Source organism: Panulirus ornatus, chromosome 35, assembly GCF_036320965.1.
Source record: "Panulirus ornatus isolate Po-2019 chromosome 35, ASM3632096v1, whole genome shotgun sequence".
NCBI lineage: Eukaryota > Metazoa > Arthropoda > Malacostraca > Decapoda > Palinuridae > Panulirus > Panulirus ornatus.
In genome coordinates this window covers 17,722,512-17,734,813 of record NC_092258.1, presented here as the reverse complement: position 1 = coordinate 17,734,813, position 12,302 = coordinate 17,722,512, and the positions used below count along the sequence as shown (strand labels likewise).

The following is a 12,302-nucleotide window of genomic DNA, read 5'->3' as shown; positions in this document are numbered from 1 at the left end:
GTATCACCACAACCCTAGTGTCTGTATTCCCACGACGCTAGTGCCTGTATCACCATTACCCTGGTGTCTGTATCACCACGATCCTGGTGCCTGGATCATCACAACCCTGGTGTCTATATCACTACTACCCTGGTATCTATATCACCAAGACCCTGGTGTCTATATCACCACGACCTGGGTGCCTGTATCACCACGACCCTGGTGCATGTATCATCACGACCCTTGTGTCTATTTCAACAAGACCATGATGTCTATACCACCACGATCCTGGTGTCTGTATCACCACGACCCGCGTGGCTGCATCACGACGACAGAGGTGTCTGTATCACCACAACATTTCTCTATCACCACGACCCTAGTGTCTGTAGCACCACGACCCTGATGTCTGTATGACCACAACCCTGATGCCTGTATCACCACGAGCCTGATGTCTGTATCACCACAGAACTGGTGTCTGTAACACCACAACATATGTCTGTATCAGCATGGCCCTTGTGCCTGTATCACCATGACCCTGATGTCTGTATCACCACGACCCTGGTGTCTGTATCACCACGACACTGATGTCTATATCACTACGACCTTGATATCTGTATCACCACAACCCTGGTGTCTGTATCAGCACGACCCTGGTTTCTGTATCACCACGAACCTGGTGTCTGTATCACCACGACCCTGGTGTCTTTATCACCACGACCCTAGTGCCTGTATCTCGACAACCCTGAGGTCTGTATCAGCACAACCATGGTGTCTGTATCACCACGGCCCTGGTGTCTGCATCAGAACAACCCTGGTGTTTGTATCACCAAGGCCCTGGTGTCTGTATCACCACGACTCTGGTGTCTGTATCACCACGACTCTGGTGTCTGTATCACCACGACCCTGTTATCTATATCACCACGACCCTGGTGTCTATATCACCACGGCCCTGGTGTCTGTAGCACCACGACCCTGGTGTATCACCAAGGCCCTGGTGTCTGTATCACCACAACTCTGATGCCTGTATCACCACGAACCTGGTGTCTGTATCACCAAGGCCCTGGTGTCTGTATCACCACGACCCTGGTGTCTGTATCACCACGACCCTAGGTAGTGTCTGTATCTCCACAACCATGGGGTCTGTATCAGTATGACACTTGTGTCTGTTTCACCAAGGCCCTAGTATTTGTATGAGCATGACCCTTATGTCTGTATCACCACGATCCTGGTGTCTATATCACCATGACTCTAGTGTCTGTATCACCAAAGTTCTGGTATCTGTATCACCACGACCCTAATATCTGTATCACCACCACCCTGGTGTCTGTATCACCACGGTCCTGGCGTCTATCACCACGAAACTGGTGCTTGTATCACCATGACCCTGGTGTCTGTATCACCATAACCCTGGTGTATGTATCACCACGGCCCTGGTGTCTGTATCACCACAGCCCTGGTGTCTATATCTCCACGACTCTAGTGCCAGTATCACCATAACCATGGGGTCTTATCACCACGTCCCTGGTCCCAGTATCACCACGACCCTGGTGTCTGTATCACCATGGCCCTGGTGTTTGTACCACCACGACGCCTGGTGTCTGTATCACCACGACCCTGGTGTCTGTATCTCCACAACCCTGGGGTCTGTATCACCACAACCCTGGTGTCTGTATCACCATGGCCCTGGTGTTTGTATCACCACGACCACTGGTGTCTGTATCACCACGACCCTGATGTTTGTATCACCACGGACTTGGTGTCTGCATCACCACGACTCCGGTGTCTGTATCACCACGACCCTGATATGTATCACCACAGCCCTGGTGTCTGTATCACCACGGCCCTGGTGTCTATCACCACGACCCTGGTGTCTGCATCACCAGGGCCCTGGTGTCTGTATCACCACAAACCTGATGTCTGTATCACCACGACCCTGTGTCTATCACCACGACCCTGGTGTCTGCATCACCAGGGCCCTGGTGTCTGTATCACCACGAACCTGATGTCTGTATCACCACGACCCTGGTGTCTGTATCACCACGACGCTGGGGTCTATACCTCCACGACTCTAGTGCCAGTATCACCGCAACCCTGGCGTCTGTATCACCACGCCCCTGGTGTCTCTATTGCCATGGCTCTGGTGTCTGTATCACCATGACCCTGGTGTCTATATCACCACGACCCTAGTGTCTATATCTCCAAGACCCTGGAGTCTTTATCACCAAGACCGTGGTGTATCACCACGGTCCTAGTGCCAGTATCACCACGGCTCTGGTTCCAGTACCATCATGACCTTGGTGTCTGTATCACCACGGCCCTGGTGTCTGTATCACCACGACCCTGATGTCTCTATCACCATGACCCTGGTGTCTGTATCACCACGACGCTGGGGTCTATATCTCCACGACTCTAGTGCCAGTATCACCACAACCCTGGTGTCTGTATCACCACGCCCCTGGCGTCTCTATTACCATGGCTCTGGTGTCTGTATCACCATGACCCTGGTGTCTATATCACCATGACCCTAGTGTCTATATCTCCAAGACCCTGGAGTCTTTATCACCAAGACCGTGGTGTATGTATCACCACGGTCCTAGTGCCAGTATCACCACGGCTCTGGTGCCAATATATCATGACCTTGGTGTCTGTATCACCACGGCCCTGGTGTCTATATCACCACGACCCTGGTGTCTGTATCACCACAACCCTGCTGTATCTATCACCACTGCCGTGGTGTGTGTATCACCACGGCCCTGGTGTCTGTATCACCGCGATCCTAGTGTATATATCTCCACGACCCTGGTGTCTGTACCACCACGGCCCTGGTGCTTGTATCACCAAGATCCTGTTGTCTCTATTACCAAGACCCTGGGGTTTATATCTCAACGATCATGGTGTCTGTATCACCACGATCCTGGTGCCTGCATCACCACGACCCTGGTGTCTGTATCACCACTAGTTGGTGCCTGTATCACTACAACCCTGGTGCCAGTATCACCACAACCCTGTTGCCAGTATCAACACTACCTGGTGCCTGTGTCATCATGACCCTGTAGCCTGTATCACAACAACCCTGGTGCCTTTATCACCACTACCTAGTGCTAGTATCATCATGATGTCTATACCATCCCGATCCTGGTGTCTGTATCACGACGACCCTCGTAGCTGTGTCACGACGACATAGGTGTCTGTATCACCACAACATTTGTCTATCACCACGACCTTGGTGTCTGTATCAACACAACCCTAGTGTCATCATCACCACTCCCTGGTGCCTGTATCATTATGACCCTGGTGTCTGTATCACCACAACCCTGGTGCCAGTATCACCACTACTTGTTGCCTGTATCACCACGACCCTGGTGCCTGTATCACCACAACACTGGTGCCAATATCATCACTAGCTGTTGCCTGTATCACCACGAGCCTGGCGCCAGTATCACCACAACCCTGGTGCTAGTTTTACCACGAACTGGTGCCCGTATCATCATGAACCTGGTGCCTGTATCACCACAACCCTGGTGCCAGTACCACCACTATCTAGTGCCTGTATCACTACAGCCCTGGTGCCTGTATTGCAACGATCCTGGTGCCTGTATCACCAAAACCCTGGTGCCTGTATCACCACGATCCTGGTGCCTGTATCACCACAACCCTGGTGCCAGTACCACCACTATCTAGTGCCTGTATCACTACAGCTCTAGTGCCTGTATTGCAACGATCCTGGTGCCTGTATCACCAAAACCCTGGTGCCTGTATCACCACGATCCTGGTGCCTGTATCACCAAAACCCTGGTGCCTGTATCACCACAACCTGGTGCCTGTATCACCAAAACCTGGTGCCTGCATCACCACAATCCTGGTGCCTGTATCACCACAACCCTAGTGTCTGTATCACCAAGGTCCTGGTGTATGTATCACCACGATCCCGGTGTCTATATGACAAAGACCCTGCTGTATGTATCACCACAACCCTGGTGTCTGTATCACCACGACCCTGGTGCCTATATCACCACGATCCTGGCGTCTACATTACCAAGACCCTGGTGCCTCTATCACCATGATCCTTGTGTCTGTATCACCACGACCCTGGTGTCTGTATCATCATTATCCTGTTGTATGTATCACTATGACCCTGGTGTCTGTATTACCATAACCCTGGTATTTGTATCATTATCCTGTTGCCTGTATCACCACGACCTTGGTGCCTGTATCACCATGACCCTTGTGTCTTTAACCACGACCATGATGGCTGTACCATCAAGATCCCGGTGTCTGTATCACCACGACCCTGGTCGCTGTATCACCACGACCCAGGTGTCTGTATCACCACAACACTTGTCTATCACCACGTCACTGGTGTCTTTATCACCACGACCATGGTGTATCATCACAACCCTGTTGCCTGTATCACCAAGAGCCTGGTGTCTGTATCACCACAGCCCTGGTGTCTGTATCACCACAACCCTGGTGTCTGTATCACCACAACACTTGTCTGTATTAGCACGGCCCTGTCGCCTTTATCACCACGACCCCTGGTGTCTGTATCACCACGATCCTGGTGTCTGTATCACCACGACCCTGGTGTCTGTATCACCACAACCCTGGTGTCTGTGTCACTACTACCCTGGTATCTATATCACCAAGACCCTGGTGTCTATATCAGCACGGCCCTGTCGCCTGTATCACCAAGACCCTGGTGTCTACATCAGCACGACCCTGGTGCCTGTATCACCACGACCCTGGTGCATCAATCACCACGATCCTTGAGTCTATTTCACCAAGACCATGATGTCTATACCATCCCGATCCTGGTGTCTGTATCACCACGGCCTTCGTGGCTGTATCACGACGATATAGGTGTCTGTATCACCACAACATTTGTCTATCACCACGACCTTAGTGTCTGTATCACCATGACACTGATGCCTGTATCACCACGAGCCTGGTGTCTGTATCACCATGGCACTTGTATCTGTATGACCACAACCCTGGTGTCTGGATCTCCAAAACACTTGTCTATATCAGCAAGGCCCTGGTGCCTGTATCATCACGACCCCTGGTGTCTGTATCACCACGACATTGATGTCTGTATCACTACAACCCTGATGTCTGTATCACCTCGGCACTGGTGTCTGTATCAGCACGACCCTGGTGTCTGTATCACCACTACCCTGGTGTCTGAATCACCACAAGCCTGGTGTCTGTATCACCACGACCCTGGTGTCTGTATCACCACGACCCTGGTGTCTATATCTCCACACCCCTGCGGTCTGTATCAGCACGACCTTGGTGCCTGTATCACCACGGCCCTGGTGTCTGTATCAGCACGACCCTGGTGTCTGTATCACCACGATCCTGGTGTCTGTATTACCACGGCCCTGATGTCTATCACCATGAATGGTGTCTGTATCACCTCCATCCTGGTGTCTGTATCTCCACAACCCTGGGGTCTGTATCAGCACAACCCTGGTGTCTGTATCAAGACGGCAGTGGTGTCTATATCAGCACGACCCTAGTGTCTGTATCACCACGGCCCTGGTGTCTGTTGGTGTCTGTATCACCACGACCCGGGCATCTGTATCACCACAACCCTGGCGTCCATCACCAAAGCCCTGGTGTCTGTATCAGCACTGCCCTGGTGTCTGTATCACCACGACCCTGAAGTCTGTATCACCACGACCCTGGTGTGTATCACCACAACCCTGATGCCTGTATCACCACGAGCCTTATGTATCACCACAACCCTAGTGTCTGTATCACCACAACACTGGTGTCTGTATCACCACAAAACCTGTCTGTATCAGCACGGCCCAGTTGCCTGTATCACTACGACCCTGGTATCTGTATCACCACGGCCCTGGTGTCTGTATCACCACGACCCTGGTGTCTGTATCACCACGGCCCTGGTGTCTGTATCAGCACTGCCCTGATGCCTGTATCACCACGACCCTGGTTTCTGTATCACCACGACCCTGGTTTCTGTATCACATGTCTGTATCACCACGGCCCTGGTGTCTGTATCACCACGACCCTAGTGTCTGTATCACCACGACACTGGTGCCTGTATCACCACGGCCTTGGTGTCTGTATCAGGATGACCCTAGTGCCTGGACCATTACAGCCCTGGTCTCTGTATCACCACGACCCTTGTGTCAACTTCACCACGACCATGTTGTCTATACCACCACGACCCTGGTGTCTGTATCACCACGGCCCTCGTGGCTGTATCTTCACAGCCCTCGTGGCTGTACCACCCCGACCCAGGTGTCTGTATCACCACAACATTCTCTGTTTTACCACGACTCTGGTGTCTATATCACTACTACCTAGGTATCTATATCACCAAGACCAAGACCCTGGTGTCTATATCGCCACGACCCTGGTGCCTGTGTCACCACAACCCTTGTGCCTATTTCACTACGACGATGATGTCTCTACCACCACGATCCTGGTGTCTGTGTCACAACGACCCTCGAGGCTGTATCACCAAGACCCAGGTGTCTATATCACCACGACCCTGGTGTCTGTATCACCACGATCCTGGTGTCTTTATCACCACAACCATGGTGTCTGTATCACCACGACCATGGTGTCTGTATCACCACAACCCTGGTGTCTGTATCACCACGACCCTGGTGTCTATCACCAAAGCCCTGGTGTCTGTATCAGCACTGCCCTGGTGTCTGTATCACCACGACCCTGGTGTCTGTATCACCACGACCCTGGTGTCTGTATCACCACAACCCTGGTGTCTTTATCACCACGGCCCTGGAGTCTGTATCACCACAACCCTGGTGTCTGTATCACCACGACCCTGGTGTATGTATCACCACGACCCTGGTGTCTTTATCACCACGGCCCTGGAGTCTGTATCACCACAACCCTGGTGTCTGTATCACCACGACCCTGGTGTCTATCACCATGACCCTGGTGTTTGTATCACCACGACCCTGGTGTCTGTATCAGCACGACCCTGGTGTCTGTATCACCACGGCCCTGGTGTCTGTATCAGCTCGACCCTGGTGTCAATCACCACGACCCTGGTGTCTGTATCAGCGCGACCCTGGTGTCAATCACCATTACCCTGGTGTCTATATCACCACGAGCCTAGTCTCTATCACCACGACCCTGCTGTCTGTATCACCACGGCTCTGGTGTCTATATCACCACGACCCTGGTGTCTGTATCAGCGCGACCCTGGTGTCAATCACCATGACCCTGGTGTCTATATCACCACGAGCCTAGTCTCTATCACCACGACCCTGGTGTCTGTATCACCACGACCCTGGTGTATGTATCACCTGGTGTCTGTATCACCATGGCCCTGGTGTCTATCACCACTACCTTGGTGTCTGTATCACCACGACCCTGGTGTCTGTATCACCATGGCCTGGTGTCTGTATCACCACGGCTCTGGTGTCTGTATCATCAAGACCCTGGTGTCTGTATCACCACGGCCCTGGTATCTATCACCACGACCCTGGTGTCTGTATCACAACGACCCTGGTGTCTGTATCAGCACTGCCCTGATGCCTGTATCACCACGACCCTGGTGTCTGTATCACCACGACCCTGGTGTCTATCACCACGACCCTGGTGTCTGTATCACCACGACTCTGGTGTCTGTATCACCACAGCTCTGGTGTCTGCGTCACCACGACCCTGGTGTCTGTATCACCACGACTCTGGTGTCTGTATCAGAACGACCCTGGTGTCTATCAGCACGGCCCTGGTGTCTGTATCCCCACAACCCTGGCGTCTGTAGCACCACAACCCTGGTTTCTGTATCACCACGGCTCTGGTATCTGTATCAGAACGACCTTGGTGTCTATCAGAACGACCCTGGTGTCTGTATCACCACAATCCTGGTGTTTGTATCACCACAATCCTGGTGTTTGTATCACCACAACCCAAGAGTATATATCACCACGACCCTGGTGTTTGTATCACCACGACCCTGGTGTCTGTATCATCACGACCCTGGTGTTTGTATCACCACAACCCTGGTGTCTGTATCACCACGATTCTGGCGTCTGTATCACCACGACCCTGGTGTCTGTATCACCATTACCCTGATATCTGTATCACCACGACCCTAGTGTCTGTATCACCACGACCCTGGTGTCTGTATCACCACGGCCTTGGTGTCTATCACCACGACCATGGTGTCTGTATCACCATGGCCTTGGTGTCTATCACCACGACCCTGGTGTCTGTATCACCACGACCCTGGTGTCTGTATCACCATGGCCCTGGTGTCTGTATCACCACGGCTCTGGTGTCTGTATCACCAAGACCTTGGTGTCTGTATCACCACGGCCCTGGTGTCTATCACCACGACCCTGGAGTCTGTATCACCACAACCCTGGTGTTTGTATCACCACAACCCTGGTGTCTTTATCACCACGACCCTGGTGTTTGTATCACCACGACCCTGGTGTCTGTATCACCACGACCCTGGTGTGTGCATCACCACAACCCTGGTGTCTGTATCACCACGACTCTGGTGTCTGTATCACCACGATTCTGGTGTCTGTATCACCACGGCCCTGGTGTCTGTATCACCACGATCCTGGTGTCTGTATCACCACGACCCTGGTCTCTGTATCACCACGACCATGGTGTCTGTATCACCACGGCCCTGGTGTCTATCACCACGACCCTGGTGTCTGTATCACCACGACCCTGGTGTCTGTATCATCACGACCCTGGTGTCTGTATCACCACGACCCTGGCGTGTATCACCACGACCCCGGTGTCTGTATCACCACGACCCTGGTGTCTGTATCACCACGACCCTGGTGTCTGTATCACCGCGACCCTGGTGTCTATCACTACGGCCCTGGTGTGTATCACCACAACCCAGGTGTCTGTATCACCACGACCCAGGTGTCTGTATCACCACGACCCTGGTGTCTGTATCACCACGACCCTGGTGTCCGTATCACCACGACCCTGGTGTCTGTATCACCACAACCCTGGTGTCTGTATCTACATAACCCTGGTGTCTGTATCACCACGACCCAGGTGTCTGTATCACCACGACCTAGGTGTCTGTATCACCACGACCCTGGTGTCTGTATCACCACGACACTGGTGTCTATCACCACGACCCTGGTGTCTGTATCACCATGACCCTGGTGTCTGTATCACCACGACCCTGGTGTCTGTATCACCACGACCCTGGTGTCCGTATCACCACGACCCTGGTGTCTGTATCACCACAACCCTGGTGTCTGTATCTACATAACCCTGGTGTCTGTATCACCACGACCCAGGTGTCTGTATCACCACGACCTAGGTGTCTGTATCACCACGACCCTGGTGTCTGTATCACCACGACCCAGGTGTCTGTATCACCACGACCTAGGTGTCTGTATCACCACGACCCTGGTGTCTGTATCACCACGACCCAGGTGTCTGTATCTACACCCTGGTGTCTGTATCACCACGACCCTGGTGTCTGTATCTACACCCTGGTGTCTGTATCACACCCTGGTGTCTGTATCACCACTGCCCTGGTAAGTATATCACCACGTTCTCTGATCCAGTGTCCCTTGATCCCTGATCCACCCCATTCCGTGACCCAGCTGATCACCACGTCCTGTGACCACCACGTCCCGTGATCCACCACATTTCGTAATCCAGCTTGTCTCCACGTCCCGTGACCCACCACGTTCCGTGACCCAGCTGTTCTCCATGTCCCGTGACCCAGCTAGTCTCCACGTGACCCAGCTTGTCCCCACGTCCTGTGATACAGAACGTACAGTGACCAAGTTGTTCTCCACGTCCCGTGACTCAGATAGTCTACACGTCACGTGACCCACCATGTCCCGTGACCCAGCTGATCTTCACGTCCTATGACCCACCATATCCCGTGACCCAGCTGATCTCCACGTCCCATGACCCACCACATTCCGTGACCCAGCTAGTCTCCACGTCCCGTGACCCACCATATCCCGTGACCCAGCTGATCTCCACGTCCCATGACCCACCACATTCCGTGACCCAGCTAGTCTCCACGTCCCGTGATCCACCATGTCCCGTGACCCATCACGCTCCGTGACCCAGCTGGTCTTCACGTCCCGTGACCCACCAAGTCCGTTTCCCAGCTGGTCTCCACGCACTGTGACACAGCTGGTTTCCACTTCCCATGACTCACTACGTTCTGTGTCCCAGCTGGTCTCCACGTCCCATGGCTCACCATGTCCCGTGACCCAGCTGGTCTCCACGTCCCATGGCTCACCATGTCCCGTGACCCAGCTGGTCTCCACGTCCCATGGCTCACCATGTCCCGTGACCCAGCTGGTCTCCACGTCCCATAGCTCACCATGTCCCGTGACCCAGCTGGTCTCCACGTCCCATGGCTCACCATGTCCCGTGACCCAGCTGGTCTCCACGTCCCATGGCTCACCAAGTCCCGTGACCCAGCTGGTCTCCACGTCCCATGGCTCACCATGTCCCGTGACCCAGCTGGTCTCCACGTCCCACGCGGATGATCGTCAGTAGCAAGACAGATGAAAACATGAAATCCATTTCATTGATTATTCTACTGAGACTGTGTCCTGACCTTGAGTGTCATGAGGTCATGAACTACTGAGTCTGTGTCCTGACCTTGAGTGTCATGAGGTCATGAACTACTGGGTCTGTGTCCTGACCTTGAGTGTCATGAGGTCATGAACTACTGAGTCTGTGTCCTGACCTTGAGTGTCATGAGGTCATGAACTACTGGGTCTGTGTCCTGACCTTGAGTGTCATGAGGTCATGAACTACTTCTGTCATGAGGTCATGAACTACTTGTCATGAGGTCATGAACTACTTCTGTCATGAGGTCATGAACCACTGCTCTCATGAAGGTATGAACTCTGTCATGAAGTCATGAACTATTTCTGTCATGAGGTCATGAACTACTTCTGTCATGAGGTCATGAACCACTGCTCTCATGAAGGTATGAACTCTGTCATGAAGTCATGAACTATTTCTGTCATGAGGTCATGAACCACTGCTCTCATGAAGGTATGAACTCTGTCATGAAGTCATGAACTACTTCTGTCATGAGGTCATGAACTACTTCTGTCATGAGGTCATGAACTACTTCTGTCATGAGGTCATGAACTACTTCTGTCATGAAGGTATGAACTCTGTCATGAAGTCATGAACTACTTCTGTCATGAGGTCATGAACTACTTCTGTCATGAAGGTATGAACTCTGTCATGAAGTCATGAACTACTTCTGTCATGAGGTCATGAACTACTTCTGTCATGAAGGTATGAACTCTGTCATGAAGTCATGAACTACTTCTGTCATGAGGCTACAAGGCACAGCACATGATAGATGTCTACCCTGGTCTACTTCGACCATATCCCAGCCTTACGGGCAGGAGGGCATGCTAGGGACCTTAACATCCCAGTCCTAGATCCCTGGGATGATAGTGTGCCACCTGGGGATGGATGCTAGGGACCTTAACATCTCAGTCCTAGATCCCTGGGATGATAGTGTGCCACCTGGGGATGGATGCTAGGGACCTTAACATCCCAGTCCTAGATCCCTGGGATAATGGTGTGCCACCTGGGGATGGGACTTACCTGTTAAACATGGGAAGTCAGCCAGGAAGTTGTTTCGTCGTCGACGTATGGCGCGTATCATCTCGATCTCCTGCGGTGCCTCGATGGCTGAGAATATTGCTGCTCCCAGCACCAGGAAGATCAGGTAGAGCACAATGTACGCCAGCAGACGCACGTTACTCTTGGCCATTTTCAGAGTCGGTAACTGAGAGGGATACATGTTTTTCAGCGTCTCTGACACCATTTTGCCATCCATCATTTGGCTCCTCAGCTCCTCCACTGTCTTAGTGTAACAATTATGAATCAAATTTGATTGTCAACCGTGTGTAAGTATTTCTTTTCCTTCGACAATTCACTATAGAATTCTATCGTACTAATTTACGCGGATATCGAAATCTTGTGAAAATGAAGAAAACATTGAGAATCGCGAACGTTACATAAGAGTAGAACACTTGAGAGCAAGTTAGTAAGGATGGGTAGAGAGCGGTCAGGAGCGGCACTGGTCTTGTCTGCCTGGCGTCCCACTTGTTACTGACGATATTGAACTGCCCACCACCACGACCAACTCTCTTCCCGCCAAAAGACCTTCCGCTCCATTTACAAAGTAGTTCATCATTCATATTAAATCATTGTGCAAATTTTACTCAAATGAAAAGGGAAAACCATACCTTTATCAGACTATATATTAATAAATCAATATATTATATGAGACTCAGGAAAGAGTAGTGAGGTATATTTGTGTATTCCTCCGCCAA

At 52.0% G+C, this 12,302-nt stretch overlaps 1 protein-coding gene across 1 annotated transcript in view; it reads right to left on the bottom strand.

Annotated features, from left to right (window-relative positions):
* The window catches only part of LOC139760192 (potassium channel subfamily K member 1-like), a 598,280-nt gene extending 586,200 nt beyond the window's left edge, over positions 1-12,080 (bottom strand). The window contains exon 1 of the mRNA XM_071683127.1: positions 11,569-12,080. Coding sequence (XP_071539228.1) covers positions 11,569-11,806 — 238 coding nt within the window. The 5' untranslated portion in view covers positions 11,807-12,080. The remainder of the gene's footprint in view (positions 1-11,568) is intronic.
* Positions 12,081-12,302: the final 222 nt, after the last annotated feature.